Source organism: Balaenoptera ricei, chromosome 1 (genome assembly GCF_028023285.1).
Source record: "Balaenoptera ricei isolate mBalRic1 chromosome 1, mBalRic1.hap2, whole genome shotgun sequence".
In the NCBI taxonomy this organism is placed as follows: domain Eukaryota; kingdom Metazoa; phylum Chordata; class Mammalia; order Artiodactyla; family Balaenopteridae; genus Balaenoptera; species Balaenoptera ricei.
Genome location: NC_082639.1, coordinates 36,447,739 through 36,471,267, shown reverse-complemented (window position 1 = coordinate 36,471,267; position 23,529 = coordinate 36,447,739). Strand labels below are relative to the sequence as shown.

Here is a 23,529-nt window from a genome sequence, read left to right as displayed (position 1 = left end):
CAGGGCATGTAGACTTGGAGATGAATCAGGTCTGGTCTCCACCTGTACAGAGCTCCGCATCTGGCAAGGAAGATGGGTGGGTCAAGGTAGATGGGGGAAAATACAGTAGAGGTAATAAGTGCGGTGATAGGAATATGTGTACGGTATGTGTGAGTGTATTTTTAAAAAATAATTTATTTCGAATTCACCTCTGTACTGAGTTGGAATTTACAAGAGAAAGAGTCAGTGTAATCATGACCATATGCTCATGTGTCCCCTTGCCTGTGCAACTCGGTAAGCTCAGGGCTACCTGGATGAGTGAGCCCCTGCTGCAGCCAGGCCTGTGACCTCTTCAAGGGCATTAAAGCAGGGCCCTTGAGAGACCCTCGGCTACCCTACTTGGAAAAGAGGAGTGGCCTTCCTGGGGAGATGAGGTCCAGGCTAGCTGCTCAGGAAGTGCTTGTGTGTGGGTGTGGGCAGGTGTGCTTGTGAGCGTGCACAGGCATGAGCCCAAGTGTGCATATGGCAGCAGCCAGTGGTCTGTCCTCAGCCCCACAACCAGGTCTTAACTGTGCTAGGCTTGGGCTTGGCCCCTACTTGTCTGCAAGCAGGGGGGCAGGCTGCAGGCAGATCCCAGGGCAGCCCTGAGGCCTCCCCGGTGGTGTGTTTGCTGTGCCTAATTACCCGGCAGTTGTTTAACTATGCAAGCTGCATGCCTGCCTTTATTGCGCTGTGATTGCCGAGCTGCCTATGGGGAGTGTCATAAAAAGATATAAAATGCCCATTATCTGTCTGACGCCCTCCTCCTGGACTGTGGGTGTTTGTGTTTTATTTTATATTTATGGCTCGAGGGAAGCTCTGCAGGAAGGAGAGGGAGGGAAGGAAAGGGAGGGGAGGGGAGGCCTACAGGAATTGGGGGCTGAGAGACTGAGGAGCCCCCTTCTTACTGTGGTCAGCCATGAGCTGAAGGGCCCTGCCGACCAGAGGGGAGATGTGGAAATGGCAGCTGTCCAGGCTCAAGACAGGGTGCTCAGGAGATAAGGCCCAGATCTTCCCCTCCTTCTCCACCTGCAAGTCCTGAGTCTCTGTTTCCACCCTACCTGTGCTAGGTTCCCTGCGTGGAGGCCTGGTCCAGGGCAGTCTGCAGAGGGTTCTGAGAATGCGCTGTGGGAACAGTCTGATCCCTGCTCAGTTCTTTACTGGCTTTGATGACTCGGATCGCCTCCTGGCGCACCATGGCTGGCTTTGGGACAAACACCGTGGGCACCACCCCCTGCTCCTGAAGCCTTCCACCCCTACAGCTTCAGCTTCCCTTTTCTCACCAACCACAGTGAAGTGTTCAGGCTACTCCTCTCCAAGATTCACTGGCTCTTAGGGAAACCTCCTAGACCAGGACAGGGAAGGGAATTAATATTGATTTCAGCACCTGCCCTGTGCCAAACAGAAACTGTGTAAGGCGCTGAGGCAGAGGTCAGAGATCAGACAGGGGCCCTACCGTTGAAGAGCTCACACTATGTAACCAGAGTGCCAGCTTCACAGTAGGTGTTCAATAAACATTTGTCAAATGGGATTGAATTCAACATAGCCATTCATTCATTCATTTTATTTTCATTCAGTAAATGGCTATTGAGCACCTACTGGGCCAGGCAGTCTGCCAAGCAATGGGGATAAAATAGTGAGCAAAATAGCAAAATCCCAACCCTTGTTAGTTATTTGAGTTTATTGGAAGAGGAATTTAAGGATTTTAAATCCTGGATATCTGACTCCAAAACCATGTCCTTGCAACTGTGGCGTGTTATTTCCCATACATGAACCATCAAACCCCAAGCTATCCTGTACTGATCATCTAACTTCTCTGCTTGAAAAATCTTGATGTCTACTGAATGAAGTACAAGCTCTCTGGCCTGTCCTTTGAGACCCCCAAAGTACCTCTCCAACTATACCAAGATAGCCTGTGTGACTGTCCACTTCCAGACCTTATTCACATTGGTTCCATTTGCATGGAATGTCCTTTGCTTTATTCCTGCCCAGTGAGCTCCTGCTTATCCTTCAAGACCTAACTCCTTTATGTCCCCTGTGAAGACTTTCCCCCTTTCCCACTGGGAACTTCCTCTCTCTTCAGACACCTGTGTCAAGTGCCTGCAGAGCAGGCCGGCACCGTGCTAGAGCTTTCCCTGGCTCTGTTCACTGCTGGTGAGCCTGCACTTCTTCTGTCATACTGTATGTGTAAAAAAAGCTTTATTGAGATATAATTCACACACCATACAATTCACCCATTTAAAGTGTTTCAATTCATTGTTTCTTGGTATCTTTACAGGGTTGTGCAACCATCATCACCATCTAAGTTTAGAACATTTTTGTTACCCCTAAAACACAGCAGTCACTTCCCATTTCCCCTCAAACACCCCAGCCCTAAACAACCACTAATCTACTTTCATCTCTATAAATTTGCCTATTCTGGCAATTCTGGGAATTTCTTATATGTGGCCTTCTGTTTCTGGCTTCTTTCACTTAGCATAATTTTCAGGGTTCATCCATGTTGTACCATGAATCAGCACTTCATTTCTCTTTATTGTGAATAATATTCCATTGTATGGATATACCACATTTTTTAAAATTTTATTTATTTTATTTTTATTTATTTTTGGCTGCGTTGGGTCTTCGTTGCTGTGCGCGGGCTTTCTCCGGGCTTTCTCTAGTTGCAGCAAGCGGGGGCTACTCTTTGTTGCGGTTCGCGGGCTTCTCATTGCGGTGGCTTCTCTTGGTGTGGAGCACGGGCTCTAGGCTCACGGGCTTCAGTAGTTGTGGTGTGCGGGCTCAGTAGTTGTGGCTCGTGGACTCTAGAGCACAGGCTCAGTAGTTGTGGCTTGTGGGCTTAGTTGCTCCGCAGCATGTGGGATCTTCCCTGACCAGTGCTCGAACCCGTGTCCCCTGCATTAGCAGGTGGGTTCTTAACCCCTGCACCACCAGGGAAGTCCCCACATTTTATTTATGTGCTCATCAGTTGATGGACATTTAAGCTGTTTCTACTTTATGGCTATTAAATAATGCTGCTATGAACATTCGTGTTACAAGTTTGTTTTATTGTTTTTGTTTTGCAGACAGAAAGATGCTTGTCTGTCTCCTAGTAGATTGTGAGCTCCTGAGAATAAGGGTCATTTCTATACTGTTCCCTGCTGTATCCCCAACACTTAGCCTATGGTTAGCACTCAGTAAATGTCAGTAAGTGAATACATCCATGCTCTCTAATTCTCTTTCTCCCTCAAGATGTAATAGCAAATTGTGGGGACCTGTTTTAATCCCATAACCCACTCTGCTTGGGTATAACTGTATATACATACATATCTGCCACCCATGCTGAAGCATAAGTTGATGCGTCAGTGTCCTGGACCATGTCCTTTTCATTCCACTGTTGGCCTTTCTCGTGTTAAGTCCTTCACCCAACAACAGGTGATCTGAGAAACTGAGTTGCCCCCATGATGGCAGATACAACCTCTGGCTAACTTGACGCTGAGGCAGAGACCAAATCCACCCTCCCCTCTTCTCCTGAGGAGGGGCCCTGCCTTGTTTTATGCACAGAGGGCTGCATCTGTGGGAGGACCCTGGAGGGAGTGTGGGGCTGGGTGGCCTCCTGGCTCTAGGCCAGGCTGGCTTTGTGAAAGCTCCAGATGCCTGGACCTCTGAGGAGGAGGAGAGGCTGCCCCTGCCCTTCCAGTCAGTAGCCCATATGAACCAAGTCTGTGGAAGAAAAGGAATTTCTAGAACCAGCAGCCTCTAAGAGATTAGTAAAACCAATATTTCTCTTTTCTTTGCACTTGGTGATCACCCTAATAGTTTGAGCCCATAATTAGAATTGGGCTTTATTAGGCTAATTAGGAGGTAGGAACGATGGCAGGAGGGCATGTGGAGATGCATCAGCGTGGTGGGCAGTAAATCTAGGGTTTTAAGAGGTTTCTTCCGTAATCAGGTGGTCTGGAAGGCTGCGGGGTGGCTGGGCCCCTCCCCTCCCTTCCTTCTACTCTCATCACTCCTTGAAGTGGCCTTCACACTTTGCCGTCCTTGTCCTCGATGCTGGCAGTGGCACTGGGATATGGGGGCTCCGGAGGGAGGGAGGAGACCCCACCCGGAGCTTCATTGCCTATGCACGCGCCGTCCAGCCTGGCGGCATGATTACCTTGCTGAGAAATCCGTCCAGGCGCAGGGCTGCTGATAGCAATCATTGATTAAGAGGGTAATTGTCCTGAAAATTCAGATTGATCAGAAGGCAGAAATGATAACTTGTGTAACTGTGTTTAAAGCCACGTCCTGTCAATAGAAGAGACTGAGATGTATCGCGCCAAGAAGGGGGCAGAACGGATGGGTGTGTGCAGGCGGCCGGGCGCTGCCATCCTTCTCTCAGGGCTGAGCAGGATGTTTCTTGTCAGTAACCTGGACTATTGGAGATTCAATCACTTTTATCTCCCCCTCTCTCTCAATCCAAATGCCTTTTCATATTAGGAAATTAGAATCGGCCCTGCTCATGCAAGATTTATTAGCTCTGCTGAGCAGTCGCACTGAAGAGTAAATGATTTTGCTTTGCTGGAGCTTTTTACACATTAGGACCCAACTTCTTCCCTGCTCTGTGCCACCGGCTGCCTCGAAGAGTGGGCTCTAGAACCAGGCACTCAGAGAGTGAGCTTTTAAAGTCTGGTTTGCGGGGAGAGCATCACTCGGGTCTGGCTTCTCGACCTGCCAGAGATCCTGTTGTGTCTGGCTGACTTTCTTCTATCTGACCTCCGACAGGTCCCTTACTGAGGTCTAGGTTGACTCTCTCTGCTGCAGGGGCCAAGCCTCCTGAGGGGATGAGGTTCACCCCTGAGTTGGATGGCCTGGTGGAGGCATACCTTGGGGGAGGCCCTGAGACTGTGTATTGGGTAAAGGTAGAGGATAGAGGGGCCACCGTGACTTCTCTTCCTAGGGCCTGGGACTGTCCCACTGTCAGGGGTGGGGCATCTTTCTGAGCCCCTGGGGAAGCTGATTAGAGCAAGTTTAGGGGTGTCTGGGCCTGCTGGCTGCCTGTGTCTAGAAGGCTGCAGGCTTGACTGGCTGAGGCTCCCTGATCTGCCAGCAGTGTGGGCTCTTAGCAAAGGAAGGGCCTCTGGGCTCCATGCTTCTGGAGCTCTGCTGTGGCCTTGGCCTCGGAGGCAGTGTGGTTCTGTGTGCCAGCTGGACCTAGCCTGTCCTGGAGCCCAGGGTACCGGTGGGCTAGGTTGGTTGTAGGGAGGACCATTCTCCTTCAGTGAGACTGTATCATTCTCTCTCCTTCTTGCCCTCCCTCTTCAGCCCCCCACCTCCTTGGGTCACTTGGACCCGTGGACAAATTTCAGTCACTGTCACTATTTCAGCCTTCTCTATCGTAGGTGTCTGATCCTGGAGGCCTGGTAGAGCAGGTGACAGTGTGGACAGTCCTTCTGATATGGGGCTGAGGGAAGGTTAACAGAACTTCTGGATTTTTGGTGGATGGGATATGATCCCTACTTTGCTCTTTGACTTGGCCCTATGAAGCCTCCTTTTCTCTGGACTTTCCCCAGGCAGAGATATAACTGGGCAAACCTGAGAGTTGGGACTGGAGGTGATGGGGCCCCCAGGAGTGAATGGTGGGAGTAGGTGGCAGCCATTTTGATCCAAAAGGAGGGCTGTGTTTTGGGGCAGAGGGTAGAGGGAGACTTTTTGGAGGAAAGTATCTGGCAGGTGTCTGCAAGATATTCCCTAGGAGGGATCTGCCTCTCAACAGATCACAAGGCCACCAGCTTTCTACTGAGGGTCTGCTTTGGGTCTTTCCTGTCTACTACCAGACTCTGTCCTTGGAGAAGCCTTGACTTTCTTGGAAGGCTCTTCCTACTAGACTGGATTGGGCAGGGCAGACGTTCCTTCTGCATACGTGCACCCCACCTCCCGCCATGAGGGTCTGCTGAAGAAGAGAGTGGTCCAGGGAGCTTGGTGCAGCCCCGCCTCCCTCCACTCTGATGGACTGTGAAGGGAGTGGGTGCACAGGGCCGAGAGAGCTTCCCCATGCGGAGTGCTTCTGCCTCTGCCTCTGAGCTAGGCTTGCCAGTTGCCTAGGAATACTTTGCAGTCCAGAGGGAGGGTCGAGCCTTGTTTGGCTTAGTCTTCTGCTAGACCTAGTTCGGGCAAAGTCGAGAAAGAATGGAAGCGCCATGGGCAGCTTGGACCTGGGACTAGAGAACTCAGAAGACAGACTGCCAGTGGAGTGAGGGAGACAGATAGTCACTACAGGGTAATGTGAATGCTGTTGCCTTCCAGAGCCCTGAAGAGGGAGTGCTGAATCCTCCTGGGAGAGCTCAGCCGGGCATCCAGAGGGGGCCCCTTGAACTGAGTCTGAGAGGAGGATGGGAAGTATGCCGTGGAGACAAGTCTGGGCAAGCACGTGGGCAGGGAGAACAAGAAGCATCGCAGGTCAGTTGTGTTAGGGCTAGGGCTGGGGCCCAGTGGGGTTTATTGTCCCTGGTACACTTCTCCATCAGAATTTGGAGGTATGGGCCACACCTTGGTTTTAGCAAGCTTGAGAGGTGCCTACTTTCACCATCTAGCTGAGCTGCTAGCAGCTGGGGGCCTTGGATTGGACCAGCTAGGGCCTTAGGTTGGAAAGATGTGCAGGACAGAGCCTTCGGGGATGGGCCCCAAGCCCCCTCTCTGCTCTGTTCCCTCTCCTCTTCTGCCTAAAGAGCAGGGAAGGGGCAGGGGTTTGTGCTAAGGGAACAGTTCTGGCAAAGCTTTAGGCCAGCTCGCTCCGCCCCTTTCTAAGCCCCTGCCCAGCCCTGTCTCATGCCCAGACCCAGCCCTGCCGCCAGGGGCCCGATTGGTTCCCTGGGCCTGGTAGGGAGGCTGGGAGGAGACCGGGAAGCCAGGAGACTCATTTTCACTGGAATTTGACCTAAAGCAGGATTGGAAGGGAAGAAAAGAATTTGAACAAAAGTGCAGGCAGGAAGGAGCTGTTAACGAGCCTTTCTTTCTCTTGGGGACAGAGCACAGCGCATAGCGGGGCGCTGCCGCCGCTCTCCTCGTGGCTCTCTGAGACCGCTGCAGTCTCTGGCCGCTGCCTGCTCTCGCTCGCTCTCCTTTTTTCCCTCTCCTCTTTCTCAGCTCTCTCTATTATGGGGACTTGCTCCAGCTCTTTCTCTCTCTTCTGTCTCTCCTTTTGTTCTCTCTTTGTCTATTTATCACACTGTGAAGGTTGAAAGAGATGTTATTAATCTGGGAGAATGAAGGCAGGATTAGTGGTATGAATCGGATTTTGAGAGGTGTAATGATAGAAAGACTCGCTCGGCTGGCGGCCTGCGTGAGCTTGATAAATGGGGAGCACTCCAGACTGACTCGCGCCTTCCTCCGCGCTGTGCGCCCTGCCCGCTGGGGCGTGCCGCGCTCTCAGATCTGCCAGCCAGCCCACCCCGCTCCTACCTGAACCAGAGCAAAAAGCCAAGGGTAAAGCAGACACAAATATCTCCCATCGCACTTGGAGACATCATTGCTTTCAGCACCCTTTTCAAGCGGAGGCCTGTTGAGTTCTCAAAGGACTGTGGGCAGAGGGAGTGGGGACCCAGACTTCTGTCTGCTTCTAGGGCCTGTGTGGGTGGAGCTTCCCTCCTGCCCCTGAAATGGATGTCAGAGGTTGGAAGTGATGAGACAGTCCCTAGACTAGTCAAGCAAGAGTACCAGACCATATGTAATAGGTTATTAAGCAAAGTGCTGTTGGGAGAACTGTGGAGGTCAGGGTGGCACGTGGAGGAGGGAGGAAGAAAAATCAGGAAGGACTTCCTGAAGGTGGTGTCCTGGCAGACAGGATTTGGAGAGGGTAGAGGAAGGCCAGTGTTCCAGGTGGGAAAAAAGCATAAGCAAAGATTGGGGGATGGCAATAAGCCTGACTCTTCTGGGAGGCTGAAGAGCCTCAGAACTGGTGAATTTCAGACCAGGAAGGGACCTAAGAAATCAAGTAATTAAGCAACCTGCCCCCACCTTTAAGTTTTTAAAGTATAGTTGATTTACAGTGTTGTGTTTGTTTCAGGTGTTCAGCAAGGTGATTCGGTTTTATATATATATATATATATATATATATATATATATATATGTATTCTTTTTCAGATTCTTTTCCTTTATAGGTTATTACCAGATAGTAAATATAGTTCCCTGTGCTAAACAGTAGGTCCTTGTTGTTTATCTATTTTATATATAGTAGTGTGTATCTGTTAATCCCAAACTTCTAATTTATCCCTCTCCCCCACCCCCCAGCCCCGTGTTTTCCAAAGAGGAAACAGGCCTGGAGACTGGAGTTGCCATTTCCTGAAATGATTTTCTATTCCAGTCCTGTTCCGTGTTCTAAAGGTGCCCCTTCCCTTATCCTTGGACGATACAGTGAACCTTTCCCTCTTCTCTCCTTAGTGGCTTTAGTCACAGCCTTTCACCCTTCATCTTTGCGACCGGAAGCTCCTGGCTTAGGTTCACTGCTGCTCAGGGTCCTCCTCACACGCCTGCCCGCCGCCCGATCTGCAGTCTCTGTGGGAAGTGCTGTCTGTCCCAGCCTGCTGCGGGTTGTGCGGTGAGGAGAGGACTAGGAGCAGCACTCCCCACGCCGGGCTCCAGATGCCTCGGGCCTGAGCACTGTCCTCCTTTCTGTCTCTACTGCAGTTCTCTCTAACCACTCTCTATCGCAGTGACCAGGCACTTACTGACATCTGTTTCCTTGCAAAGGACTGTGAGTTCCACAAGGACAGGGTCTGCGTGTGATTCAGTTGAGTTGCCAGGGTCGGGCAGGCCTTCAGTAAGTGTGTGAATCTTACAATGAACCAATGAGGTCAGTTGCTCTCTTGCAGTTTCTTTCTCTCCTTCTAGATAAAAAAAATGGTCCCCGGTTCCCAGGCCTGTCTACCCTTGGGAATAGGGATGGGTAGGTGTGCAAAGGAACTAACTTTTGATGCTGGTGGAGCACCCAAGATCGCATAGCATGGCAGTGGTAGATACTTGGATGGCTTCCCATCGCCTTAGGAAACAGTACAAAACCCTCATCGTGTCCTATGAGGCCCTGGATTTTCCTGCCTTCCTCATTAGCCTCATCTCTTGCTGGCTTTCTGTGCTCCAGGGACACTAGCATTGACTTGATTCCTTCCAAGTGCTGTTTGCCTAAAGGCCTCAGCACGTGTCATTCCCCTGTTGCCTTCCTGTCAGTCAGTTTCTGCTGACCTGTCCTGAGTTCCCCAGCTAGGTCAGATTCCTCTCTTCCATCCTATAAACAGCCTGCCTTTCTTCTTTGAGCCCTTATGATAACTTAATGATTATTTATGTTGCTATTTATTTAACATGGGCTTTCTCTAATAGACTGGAAGCTCTCTGAGGACAGTACTGTGTCTGTATTGCTACAAGTACACATATGGCCTGGCATATAATAGGCTCTCATAGTAATGTTTGTTGTGACTAAGTCGGTGTGAGCCTGAAGTCCACACTGTTTCATCGTGTCACATCCGGGTAAAGTGAAGGTGGAGATGACAATCCTGGTGAAGAGGCCAGGATGTTGGGTGTGCCCAGAGAGAAGTCTCTTTGGGCCTTAGCTCTGGAGGCTCTAGTGTTCAGCCGTCCCATCTCTCAGCCTTCGTTGTTTCTGTCCAAACATCAGAGAAGAGAAGGGCCTCATTGACCCTAAAGGCTTATTCTCTTCCTGGGTGAGCTTATCCACTCCTGCAGTTTCCTGCGCCCCCCATGTGCTTTCCTAGGACTTTCTTGTTTCAGCTCAGACCATGGAACTGAGCTCCTGGCCTGCATATCCACCTTCCGCAGCCACCCCACCTTGGATGTCCCATTGAAAGCCATCTTGGTCCTTCTCAGTTATTCCCCCTCTAAGGCTGGTTTCTCCCTTGGGGCTCTTGTAGGATATCAGTCCCCCACCATGTTTGAGTTGACATGTCTCTCCTTCTAGTTTGGAAGCTCCTTTTTTCTTTTTTTTAAGTCTTTATTGAATTTGTTACAATATTGCTTCTGTTTTATGTTTTGGTGTTTTGGCCGTGAGGCATGTGGGATCTTAGCGCCCCAGCCAGGGATCGGACCCGCACCTCCTGCATTGGAAGGCGAAGGCTTCAGCACTGGACCGCCAGGCACGTCCCTAGCTTGGAAGGCAGCGAGCGGCCTAGTGTGCTTTATCCCCAGCACCGGGCACAGAGCTTGGCACATGGATTTGCTCATTAAGTGTGTGTTACATGAGCAAGCCAACAAAGAGGGAGGGAGGTCTGGGATGAAGGTTTGAGCACCCTTTCCATTTTCCTAGGGAGAAAGAAGTGAAGGTGTGTGTGCTGGGTGCCAGCATGTACCTGCCTTCGTTTGTGAGGGCTGGGTGGCCGTGGTGGTGGTGTCACATGCTCAGTAAAGGCTTATATTTTAATTTGGAAAGGACTTTAGAAACTTAAAGTGCTTTGCCTAAGTGCTGACTGCTATTAGTGTCTCCTTTTTATTAGGAAAAAGGACATGATTTTTCTCTTTCATCTTCAGGCCTGTCCAACTTCTGAGAGTCAAACTTAGCAAAATGCCTGCCCCTCACTGAGGACTAGTTACATGCTAAGTTCAAAGCTTTGGACTTAAAACACAAAATTCTGCTTTGCAGACTGTTTTCTGACACCCCTGAGGGGATTAGTCCTGACAGCTCAGTATCAGGAAGGGGGTGGGAGAGACAGGGTCATTTGACATAGTTCAGGCTGCAGTCCCAAGCCCCTCCCTTCTCCATATAGGCCTGGGTGGGAGGACATAAGAACTTGGACCATCTGGGGGGATGGGAGAATGGCTCCAGTGGTTATCAGAAATCCACTTGTCATGCAGTAGTCAGGGCCAAACTTCAGAGGGAGAATTGGGGAGGAATGGCCTCAAGAAGAATTGGGTCTGTTCAGCTCAGGGATGATAGGATTGAGAGGCAGAGACATCACAGCTGCTGGACTTGGTGATGTTAAGAGCTGCCAACACAAAGGGCTAGGTCAAGGGAGGGAGTATGTGTAGCAATAGTAGGAGGAATTCTGGTCTAGGAGGCCATGAGACAGGAACTTGCCTTGTGCCCTACAAGCACCTTTGAGGGCCTTGCTGGTATGAAGGAAAGGTAACAAACACCCCTCCCCATGGAGAAGATTTGGCTCTGCAATGGCAGGAGGCCTGGCAGGCCCGGGTCTGCCAGACTTCTCTCTGGGCACACCCAACATCCTGGCCTCTTCACCTGCCTTGTTGTTGGCCCTCTCTGTGTGGCCTCTGCCCCACGCTCTTTCCTGAGCAGCCACAAGACAGACAGCACCCTGGTCTCAGTCTGGCCTATGTCTGCCAGCCCCAGATGCTGAAGGCTCTGCCCATGGCTGAGGTACTGGGAGGTGGGAGCTTTGGCCCATTCTTGCTAGTGCCCTGCAGTTCCCATCTCCTAATCGGGCCCTAATCTGGGGGAGCTAGGGCGGGGGTGGGGTGGGGGGAGTACCTTGAGCCTTCTGCCTTAACTGAATTTCCATACCTCCTGTTGTTAATTATAGAGATGTAATAATGCGATTAGTGCACGATTAAAAAAAATCCCTGATATGATTACCATGGATTTAATATCACATGATATATCATTATATCGTTATGCAGTGACAGATGTAATTGAAATACACTTATTGGAGCCGGGGGTGGTGTTTCATTCAATCCCCAGCACCCCGGGGAGGAAAGGGCTGGCTCAAAAGAAGCAATGGGAGAAGAAATTGTAATGAAAACAAAGAAAACCCACAATGTAGCTCTCACTCTGGGCAGCTGGCTCAGACTGACGTGCTGCCTTGACTCTGTGGCGGTGCATGTGGAGCCCCAGACAGGCCAGCCTCTTCTGTGGAGGCTCAGGCGGCACAGCTCAGGATCCTGCTCCTTATCTGGTTCTCTCCCCAGAGACCTCAGTGTCCCCAAGTCCACTCTGACTCAGCAGTGAAGCAAGGGCTCTGGGAACATGAGGAAGATTGCTCTACCTAAAAATAGACTCAGTACCCAAGGGATCAAACTGCGCTGGCAGCTGTCTTCCAAATGTTGTGGGTCCTGGACCTGTAGCACAGCCCCTGCCTTTGCTGTGGTGATGGTCCCGTGCACTAGAGGCAGCTGTCCTGTTGTAGGCAGTGAGCAGGAAGGTTAAGTACACAGAGAAAATAATTATTCCACTCAAGTGCTGTTGATGGACAGAGGCGGCAGCAGCTCTGGTGCCCCTGAAGTATGTTGGAAGCCAAGGAACACTGTGAACATGGAGAACTACCAGCTGGAGGTAGGAAGGATGGGTTTGTGTCACCTGATGGGAGTGTCCATCCTTTTGCTGCTATAGCCATGCTGGCCAGGTCTCTGCTGGCCCAAAGAATGGAGTCAAGACCACCCATAAGACCAAAGAGTTCAGAAAAGGAGAAGGGAGACAGGGCCACTCTCCCTTTCTTTCCTAACCCAGGCAGCTGAGCCCCCAGTTCCAAGGATGGCTGGGGGTCGGGTGGGATTGCTGTTCTGCTGGGCAGGATCACAGTGGTTCCTGAAGGAGACTGAATAGGATTGGCAGGAGCAGCAACTCTGAAAACCAGGCCCTTCTGCCTGGCGGAATTATATCCAGAGAGATGCTTTCCTGCCCTTCCCTCAAAGGAGGCCGTTCAGAGAGAGCAGACAAAGCCCCACCCTGAGAGTCTCCCAGCATCATGGGGTAACCGATTTGTAAACAAATCTAATAATACAGATGCTATTCAGAGTCTGGGTGGGTTTAAGGAAGGGACAAGTCAGGAAAGGCCTGGTGATGGAAGATACTTTTGAATTGGGTGTTGAAAGAAGAGTATGTGTTCATTAGGGGAAAAAAGTGGGAGAAGGCAGAGGGCATACTAGGTAGGCTGAAGGAATTGCTCGAGTAGAGTCTTGGGGGCATGAAACAGCAATCTCAGGACTTGGTGAGAGGTAAGGAAGAAGAAGGAAGCAAGGCTGACCCCCACATTTCTGGTAGACCAGGTAGGTGGTAAGGGTTTTCACTGGGACTTGGGAGCCCAGGAGAAGGAGCACTTTGGAGAGGAGATGTTGAAATTGGTTTTAAACCTACTGAGAATGAAGTGCCTGAGTGGAATCCAGGTGGAAGTGCCCGGTAGGCAACAGACTATATATGTTTGACACTCAAGTAGTGGCAAAAAATACCAATTTGCAAGTTGGAGAGGTTGAAGACCAGGGAGTTTAAGAAATCACCCAGGGAGAGTGGTAGAGCACAGACAGAAACAGGAAGGGGACATGCATAAGCCCACACATGACCAGATGAATGAGGCTCTACAGGAGACTGTGAGGAAGATGTCAGAGAGAGGGGAAAACTCAAAGAGTAGGGTGTTGAGAAAAATCAAAGGAGAAGGATTTCAAAGATGTGAAGCAGGCTGCAGGGTGGCAAAGGCAGCAAGAGCCTGAAACTGTCCATAGACGTGGGCAGCATGGTGAGGACTGTTGACCTTCACTGGAGCTAAGTGACATGATAAGGCTGGCAACCAGACTGCAGGGGTTAAGGGCTGTTGGGGAGGTGAGTGGAGACAGCCTTGAGAAGTTTGGTTGTTAACAGGAGAACAGGCAGTAGCTGGATGAGGATGTGGAATGAATGGAAGACTTTCAAAATAATTATCTAATACTTACATAACTTTCAAAGAGCCAGGCATCGTTTTAAGCACTGTGCATGCAATAACTCATTCACATCAACTCTATGGGGTAGGAACTGTTTTTACCCCCATTTTACAAAAAGGAAACTAAGACACAAAAAGTTATGTAAAGATGATAGAGATTCAAGCATACGCTTGAATGCTAACGGAAAGGAGCCAGCAGAAATGGGGAGGTTCAGAATTTAGAAAGAAAGGGGATACTAGATGAAACAGGGCCTGAGGAGGTGGAAAAAGAGTGAGATGTACAGCACAAGTGTGGGCTTGCCCTTAGACTGGAAGTGAGGTGTCTTTTCCATTAGAACAGCATTGGTGCACGAGCAGGTGGGGAAGGATACAGATGCATTTGTATATGAAGGGCATGCAGTTGGAAGAGTTCTGCCTAGCAGCTTTTATTTTCTTTGTGAAAGTAGGAGGGGAGTAGGGTGGTTGGATACCATTGAGGGTTGCTAAGATAGTGATCTTGGATCTATAGTGGCCACTTTCTATACAGAACAGTGACTTCTTTCCAGCATCACTGAGCTCAAGTGCATGTGTGGTGAAACAGAGTCATGTTGGGGTTTCTTAGGGAAGATATACTAGGATAAATGGGCAGGGAAGTTGAAGATTGGGCTGGTTGAAGTCATAGATTCAAGAGGTCTAGGTTTGGTAGAAAAGGGCTAGAAGGGGATTGACAGACGAGGAAAAAAAGCAAGAGTAGAGGGAGAGAGGGTTCAAAAGCTGGAAGGACAGAGGCTGCGATCAGAGTGGAATCTGTCATTGTATGATTCCAGAGGGAGAGCAGTGCTGGGTAATAAGGCCCAGGGTGTGGCCCCAGGGACAGATGGCTGAAATTGGTAGAGGAGAAGGTCATTAGAGCACAGGGAGCTGAGAAATCAAGAGGCTAGATGCATGAGTGGGTTTATCCTGTAGATACTGAAGTTACCCAGAGTGATGATGATTTGGAATGAGGTTCCAGAGAGAGAGGAAGAATTGTCTAGAAGCAGCCAGAAAGAGGAAGTTGAAAGTATTGACACAGTGTATCCAGAAGTGAGTAGGCATTAGTTTTCCAGAACTGCTGCATAACTAATCACCCAAAACTTAGTGACTTAAAACAACGACAGCTGTTTTATTATCTCTCGTGGTTTCTATGAGTCAGGAATTCAGGAAAGGCTCAGTTAGGTAGTTCTGGCCCAGGTTCTCTCATGTATTTGTGGTCAGTGACCGGAGCTGGCACAGTGTGTGGGTGGAGCAGCTGGGGGCTGGCTGGGCATCTCTCTTTCTTCACCTAGTCTCATGGCTTCTTCATGTGGTCTCTCCTTGTGGACTAGTTTGGGCTTCCTCACAGCATGGCTGCCTTGGAGCAGTCTTACCACTTACAAGCAGCTCAGGGTTCCAGGGAAAATGTTCCAGCGAGTGAGGAGGAAGCTTCCTCAGCATTTCTGAAATAGCCTTGAAATCACATCGCATTACTTCTGCATTACAGTTTTGGTTGAAATAGTAAAAAAAAAAAAAAAAAAAAAAAAAAGCCCACCCCATTTCAAAGGGAGAGGTATAGACTCCCCCCCTTTTCTAATGATTTTTTTAAAAATTAATTAATTTATTTATTGTTTATTTTTGGTTGTGTTGGGTCTTTGTTGCTGTGCGCAGGCTTTCTCTAGTTGCGGCGAGCGGGGGCTACTCTTCATTGCGGTGCGTGGGCTTCTCATTGCGGTGGCTTCTCTTGTTGTGGAGCACGGGCTTCAGTAGTTGTGGCACATGGGCTCAGTAGTTGTGGCTCGTGGGCTCTAGAGCGCAGGCTCAGTAGTGTGGCGCACGGGCTTAGTTGCTCCGCGGCATGTGGGATCTTCCCAGACCAGGGCTCGAACCCGTGTCCCCTGCATTGGCAGGCGGATTCTTAACCACTGTGTCACTAGGGAAGTCCTAGACTCCCCCTCTTGATGGCGGGTTTATCAGAGTCATATTGCAAGAAAAGCATGTGTGAGATGGAAGATAATGTTATGACAGTCACTGGAAAATACAGTCTGCCGTGATCGGTGTTAAGCTGAACCTGGAAAAGGGAGAGGGACCAGCATTCTCAAAGGCAATCTGCATTTTGGGTGATGGCACCAAGAATATTTGGAGGTGGCAGTGGGAGTGGGTGTTCCTGAGTGACCTCAGGTATACCGGGGAGAAAGAACTATCATCCCATCTTATAGTACAGGAAGTTGAGGCTCAGAGAGGTTTAATAACTCATCCAAAGTTATGGTGCTAATAATTGGCAGAATTGGGAACCAGTGCCTGAGCCTGAACACACTGCCTTTCTATGAGGCCTGGGCTGCTGGGTACGCCATCCTCATGTATACTTATTGCCTTGGTACTTGGTTCACCAACTATAGATGTGTTGGCCAGTTAAAGAAAAGGTTAGGTAGTAGTTATGTCTGTCAGACTCTCTCTCCCCCCATCCTCCAGAGTATCACCTCTATATCTTTGCCTGTTGGGTGTTTATGGGAAAGGCAGGTGATTTGATTTGGTTCCTCCTCTTGGGAAATGGCCCTTCAGCCTTAGGCCCACAGGGTAACCTCGTGGGGAGGATGGATGGGTCAGATGTGCTGCTGCCAGCTTGCAGGCTCTGGGTTTTCTGGAAGTTGCAGAGCAGTTTGTGCTTCTCTTTGCGGTCTGAGCTGGGTTCTAGACCCAGCCACTGCCCTGCCCACTCTGTGTCCACCCAACTCTCAGGGCCCTGGTAAGGTAGCAAATGGGTGGGCAGAGACACCCTAGCAGCTGTCGATGCCTCTTCTTTCCTCTTTGAAGGATCTGATGCTGCTGCCGATGAGGGCTACTTCATCTATTAAACCCAATACACTTGTCGCAGCTGCTAAGCCCCCGTAAGCCGCCGGGCGCAGTGTTTGTGATGGGACTGACAGTGCATGGAGGAGGCTGATTATACACGATTCCATTTCGCGGACCCAGCAATGTAATTTCACAGGGCGATCAGCGTTTGCATGTAATAGCAGGCTGTGCTGAGGTGTCAGAATATTAAAGGCGCTAATGGCAAAGCTCCCTGTTACACAGGGGGCCACCCGCTGCGCCTACAGCAGGGCTGCGCGGCGGGCCCGTCGCAGATGGCTGGCCACTAAGCTAATGGGGCAGCAGCCAAGGCGGGCAGAGCCGCGAGAGGGGAGAGCCAGCCGGGAACAGCTCGGCACCTGCTTCCCTGCGCATGGAAATTACAGCAGCCCAGGGGAAGGAAAGTGTGTGTGCCTGCCTGGCACAGGGCTGGGGTGGGTGGTTTGGGAGGCCCAGCATCTTTCACCCCGACTCTACCTGCCCTGGATAGGACTCCTCTGTCATCCTTCCACCTGCCCCACCCTCTGGCCAGGAAGCCACAGGTGGGCAGGTTGGGCCCTGGTAGCTGGGAAAGGTGCAGCTAGAGAAGTGGCACCCAGAGAATTTGGAACCAGAATGGGAAAGGGGCCCAGGCACAGGCTTTGGCTCTTAAATTTCTGCCCAGCACTGATCAGGGTCAGAAAGCTTTTGGGTCCCTTACCCCACACCCCAAAGGCTGGCAGAAGAGAGGGAGGGAGTGGGGATAGGAAGTAGGTGGGAGAAAGGGGGTAGACAATATTAGGGCCCCTTGACTGATGACAGCGGCCAGTGTTGCACAGAGCTGGGAGGCAGCCCTCAAGATATTTTCTCCTTCCACCCACGTTGGCTGCCCCAGCCACACCCCAGCCTTTGCCTGTTCTCATCAAGCTTGCTCCTGTTATTCTCCTTTGTCCTTGCTGTGTCTTCTTCCTGGTGCCTCCAGTACCACTTCCTCCAGGAAGCTCTCCTAGCCATCTCCAACCCCTCATGGGCCTGTCTTTCTCCATTGTGCTTGTGGGCAACCCACAGGGGACAGCCTCCCCAGTTCTCCTGCTCTGATGGTTCTCTGGTCCCAGCCTTGACTTCTCAGCCAGAATCTCTGAGATATAGCCCACATCACCTTGCCCTGAGCTGGACTCCTGGGAAGGCTCTGCTAAGATTCACAGATGGATGTAATCTCTTAGGGAGGATGCCTGAAGGGAGTAGGGAATGGAAGGATGGGCTGAGTCACCTGAGGGAGAGTTTGGTGGGTGTGTGTACTCGTGCTCGATGGTGTATATATCTGGGGTTGGGGGGAGTAGGGGAGGGACTTTAGAATGGAGTGCTGTGGGTGGTGGGCATGTGGGTACGGGCTCACAGGGGCAGCAGGTGCAAGATGCAGACCACACATTGATAGGAGCACAAATTGTGACAGGACCCTGTGTTCTCTGGGTGGCTCTCTGCTGGCTGTGCCTGAGGGGTACCCGGGATAGCAGGAGTTGAGGGGAGCTTGTGGGGCTGTGCCCTGGTACTGTGCCTAGGGGGGGTTCCACGAGGCAGGTGGTCACGTCTGAAGGTTCAGCTCTGCAGAGGTGCATGGCAGTACCTGGAGGAGATATGCCAGGGTTCTCAGCAGGGGCAGCAGGGGGAGAGCCCAGGCTGAAGGAGAGCAGTTTTAATTAACCGTTTTTAATATCATTTTGGACTTTGGCTGGTATGTGAAGGCCCCGCTGGAAGCAGCATTTGTAAAAATTAAATCCCTCTTATTAGGAGCTTGGCAGACCCATGTGCACGTGCCTTCCCCTCCCCCCGCCCATGCCCCCCTGAGGAAGTGCTGGATGAGGCCATGTCACGGCAGCAATTGGTTATCACGCCTTATCTGGGAATACGAAACTGCGGCATGACACCCGCGGCCGTGGTGGAGACGCCAATTCATCTCGCCTCGGCTCTGACAAGCTAGACTGCCCTTCCTGAAAGGCATTCATCAGGCGGGACCGGGCTGCCGCCTTGCCTCGTACCCCTGTTTTCCCCCCGTGGGTCCCCGCTTGCCCTGGACCAGCCAGGCCCAGTCTGGCCCTCCTGGTCTCTGCTGCCCTCCACCCCGCTTCCGCACATCCCCGTCTGCAGAAGATCTTGGGGAGTCATAATTATAATAATAATCTAATCATGGTGACGCATCGGGGCAAGCGCCTAATGTTATCTGAAGTGGTCTTCCCGCTTAGCTGCGATAAGACTCAGGACGACGTGCAGATAACGCTGAGCTGCCCTGTCCCCAAGCCCGCAAGCGGAGCAGAGGGGCCTCCGCAGCCCTGCCGCCCGCCCGCCGCTTTAAGCCGGGAAGCGGCAGCACCTGCTAATGCAAGTGTTTAATATTTGATGGGCTGGGATAAAGCAGGATCACCTTCGAATTGAATTGAGTGTCAGCCGAGAATCTATTACTGAAATTCGGGTGTGATTTGACAGCAAAGTAGACGATGTTATTCTTCACTAGTTACTGCAATCTTCTCCCCGACATCACTTAAATATTTTTTTCTTTGCTTGAGTAAACACACATTATCCTTCTTTTTTTCCCCCTTCCTTCCCTTTTTCCTTTTTAGAGGGGGAAAAAAACCCATCCAGCTCACCTTCTCCAGGCTGATAGAGTAGATTGTTATTTCTTTATTTGTCCTATTAAATGGAATTTCTGATCGTTTAATCCGCCCTTTGTAAGTGATTTTAAAGTACTTGAAAGCCAGCCCGCCACTGCTCTCTGGCCCACTGCGCTCCAGCCGCGGCCCTGACCATGCTCAGCAGCTCCTCCAGCTGTGCACCGCCCACTGGCTGTTCTCCTTGCTGCCTGTGTCCCAGCTCTGCCCTGGCTCCAAGCCAGCGTCCTCTCCCCTGTCCTTGAGCCTCACGCTCAGCCCCCGATTTGTGGGTACAGCTGTGGCCTGGGGAAGGGTGGGAGGGTTCGCTGGGAAGTTGGGCTGTGGCTGGTACCTCTGTGGTCAAGGAAAGTGGCTTTGGAGGGGGCTGAGGTTGAAGTACACTGGCTCCTAGCCTCCCAGTGCCCAAGGGGCTGAGGCTTTGGTTCCTGCAGCTGGGAAGGAAGGGTACTAGACCTCTGCCCAGCCCCTCGGTCCTGGCACAGCCTGTGTGTCCAGCCTCCTGTCCTCCGTTTTTGACCCCGTGCTGGGCACTCTTCCACTGGGAGGCAGTCTATAGTGGGATGGGGACCTCCTGGGCCCAGTGGTGGGTGGGGGCTCTGCAGTGCCTACCTGACCATGGCTAGCAGTCACCTTAGTTTCACCAGTGGACTCACCATCCAGCTTCTGGAAACTCACCCAAGCTTCATTCCCACTGACCACTGTCCCACACGCTGTCACCTTCCTGCCCCTGGGAGGACAGCCTGGTGTTTGGGGACTTCTAAGGTGAGGAGATGGGCAATGTTTGAAGAGTCAACTAGCCTCGCAAGCCCACTGGTAGAAGCCTGGGACTTGCTAGCAGGCTGAACAGGAATTAAATCCCTGTTGGGCCACTTAATAACATTCTAACCCTTATAAGTCTCTTCTTGGCCTCAGTTTCCTCATCTGTGACATCTGGTCATGGAGCCTGTAAGGGATGTAAGAGAAGGTGCTGTCCCTGGCCTGACGTGTGCCCCGCCCCCCCACCATGGAGGTGGGTGGCGGCCAGGGGACAGAGGGGGACAATGGAGTGCTGGGGGCCTGAGCAGATCGATACCCCCAGCACTTCCTTCCCCAACCCCAGGAAAACAATTAAGTACAGATCGATGGGTGGCCGCTTTGAATATGCATAAGTGAGCACTTGACCTTCAGCGAGATCTGCTCCCCACCACACACACACACACACACACACACACACACACACACACTTCACATGCTCCCCTCACAGCTGCCTGAGTCAGCCAGGTGAGCTTACCCCTCCTCAGCTGAGCCCCCATGTGGCACAGCTCCGCAGTCTGGCCTGCCTCCAGGTCAAAAGCAACTTGACCACAGGCAGGTAGTTGGCGCCCTGGTCTCTGGCTTCAGTTTTCCTGTCTGTGGAGTGAAGTCTGGATATATTGGTCTCCAAGTCCCTTCCGACAGCAGTCTTTGTGACCAGTAATGCTGTGGGGAGGGGGCCCAGCAGAGGGCCGGGGACTCTGGAAAGGGGGGGCGTGGGGTGAAGCGGATGCCCTATGAGAGGAGGGGTCCTGATCAGGAGAATCTTAGTAAATGGGAGCTGTAGAAAGGAGCCTGGTGAGGGGCACCCCATGGGAGCCGGGGGCCTCTGATGGGGAGACGCCCAGGAGAAAGGGAGCTGTGGAGAAGGAAGGGGTTTTCTGGAGGGGGCCCTGGTGGAAAGGGGACCCAGCAAGGGGACTCTCATGAAGTGGCATGATGAGAGTAAGCCCTTGCTGGGAAGACATGGGGGGCTGGGGGTGTTGGTGAGTGATGGGATTGGGTCAGGGGTCAGGGCCTCTGGTAACCACTCTTGCCTCCTGTCTTCCAGGCTTACAGCTTCGCCATGGGCTGCTGGCCCAAGAATGGACTTCTAGACATGAACAAGGGCCTCAGCCTGCAACACATAGGCCGGCCCCACAGCGGCATTGGTCAGTCCCTCCACATATCCCTCTGGCAACTCGGTCCATCCCCTGCCCACATGCCCCAGTCCCCTGGCACACAGAGGGGTTCCATGGCTCATTCAATGCTCCAGCCAGGTGCTCCCCCTGGCTGGGGGGAGCAGGGAATGGGGGTGGAGTGAGGGGAGTAGTGGAATCTGACCATTGGAAAGGATCTCTCAAAACAATATTCAAGAGGAGGCTGGGGTCTGGGCTTTGGGTGGGTCACAGGTGGCCTTGGATTCAGGCCAAGGGATCCTGCCCTTGGCTGCATCTCTGATGGGTGATGTCCTCAGAGGGGTGGGCACATGTCAGCTTACCCAACCCCCGTGGAGCTAGAGAAGGCTGTTTAATATTGTTTCAAGTCTGTGGCCACTAAACTGGGCGATCAATGGGAGTTAAGGAGATGAATTATTTAAACCTCACCAGCTTTTAATTAGTCAGGGTCCTTCTGACCGATGGCTCTGTCCACAGGGTATTGAACTCCCCCGTAGGAGCAGCAGCCTCCATTGAGCGGTGCCTGGGTTGGGAGGGGCCACTTGGGGTACCAGATGGGGGTGCACCCTCAGGGGGATTCCTGCATGGGAGGGGGCTGGTTCTAGGCATTGGAGGCTCTGCTAGCTTCTTATATATCATTGTGGATATGTGTCTGTGAGTGTATGTGTGTGTGAATGGCACCTTCAGCTGCATGTCTCTGTGTTTGTCTAGGGGTTTATATGTGTCCCTGTATGTGTATCTTTTTTGAGGGATGCGTGTATGTGTGTATGTGTAACAGTGTATCTATATACATTTTCCTGGGGGCACCTGTCCGTGTATGGAAGCAACCATCAGCCTGTATGTGTATCCATCAGAAAGTGTGTTTGTTCATTTCTGTGTATCTTATTTTGTGTGTGCATCTGCACACATGTGCATACAAATGCTTTCAAGCAGAGTACTTGACAGGCATAGGCTTTGTTCCAAGTGGGGAGGAGCAGGGGTGTCCCTGGGTGGTGCTACGACATTATCATAACCTGTGTACCTTTGGGGAGGTATGAGGGGGAGGGGACTGGCAAGGTAACACCGAAAGGGTCCAGTCACCTGCTACAGACTGGCCCCTAATCCTGTCTGCGGACATCACAGGTGCCTAGTAGAGCTGGGCATGCTGAGTGGATGTTCCTGTCCTCAGGGAGCTCACATCCTGGGAGGAGACAGAGACTGAACTGGGCAGTTGCCACCCAGGGTACTCAGGGTGGTGATAGAAACTCCTGGGCTGCCCCAGGGGAGGTTTCCCCTGTCCTCAGTTGCCAAGTGGCTTCTACTTCTTCATTTACATTTCACTGACTTCAGGGATGCCCCATATCATTCTTATTGGCCCCCAAGGCTCTCCTGGGGTCCAGGGGGAAAGAGAAAGTGGTCAACGGGCCTGGGGAATTGGGAGTACCCCACAACCACTGCTGTTCCCTCCCACAGGAGTTATTTTGTACAGCCTAGAGGAGACCCCAAACCTAGCAAGCTGATAGGCCTTGGAGGTCAGCAGAAAGTTTCCTAGAGAAGATGAGACTTGAGTCAGGGGATCCCTGAAGGATGAATAGGAGTTTGCTAGGCAGGCAGATGGAGGAAGGGTTTTCCACTTTGGGGAAACTGTGTGTACAAAAGCCCAAGGGCAGGAGGAAGCCTGACATGCTGAGAGGATAATTTTGGACGTCTGCAAGTAGTTTGCCGTGACTGGAGTGGGACATTTGGGTTAGCAAACGGCTAGAAAATAAATAGGGAATAAGCCAGCCTTGAATGCCAGGTTAGAGGGTGTGGCTTTTTGTGAGGTTCTGAGGAGACAGGAAGTTCGTGAGTGAGATAAGGACAGGATCAGAGCTCTGATCCAGAATCAGTGAGGCAGTTGGTGCTGTACACACTAGTTCTAAGTAGGTGCTCAACAAATGCTATGGTAGATGAATGGACAGTTAGTGAGTGAGTGAGTGGATGAATCAGTGCAAGTGTGACGGGAAAGGGAGGGACCAGAGAACCAAGGCCACTGAGAAGACTTGCATTGGCCCAGGGAAGGAGGAGCTGCCAGAAACTGAGTCTGCCTGGTGGGAGGGGCTGGCAGGACTGCGTTAATGCACCCCACGCAGCCTTGAGTTGGGTGCCCTGCTTCTGTGTATCTGTCCTGGGGGTGTTTGTGAGAGGAAGGGGTTCCTTGTTCCCACTTTCTGCTGCCTCCTGGGACTCAGTGATGTCATTCTTGTTGGTTCACCCATGTTGACTCTGGGGTGGGACCCCTGAAGTATTCCCTCTTTCTTCAGAGAAGAAGGTTTTTCCATCTGGGTGGGCCCCAGGGGACAGCCCAAGGCTACGAGTGACAATGAAGTCAGGGCTTTGGAGCCAGAAGCAGTTCAGGCCCCGTGACCTTAGACAAGGGCCAATGCTACCTGCCTCTCCGGGCTGTTGGGAAAGCTCAGCGAGGTCCCCTGTGTGAAGGGCCTGTGCGGT

The 23,529-nt window shown here is 51.6% G+C and overlaps 1 protein-coding gene across 10 annotated transcripts in view; it reads left to right on the top strand.

Annotated features, from left to right (window-relative positions):
* The window catches only part of ERI3 (ERI1 exoribonuclease family member 3), a 130,925-nt gene that overhangs the window by 84,644 nt on the left and 22,752 nt on the right, over positions 1–23,529 (top strand). For 6 of the 10 annotated variants that reach the window (XM_059921174.1, XM_059921135.1, XM_059921125.1 and 3 more), the window contains 2 exons: positions 6,283–6,435; positions 20,955–21,054. The exons of 1 other annotated variant lie outside the window; for it this stretch is intronic. In XM_059921174.1, the coding sequence (XP_059777157.1) occupies positions 6,283–6,435; positions 20,955–21,054 (253 nt within the window). The remainder of the gene's footprint in view (positions 1–6,282; positions 6,436–20,954; positions 21,055–23,529) is intronic. 3 more of the 10 variants (XM_059921185.1, XM_059921146.1, XM_059921115.1) reach the window with 1 other exon arrangement.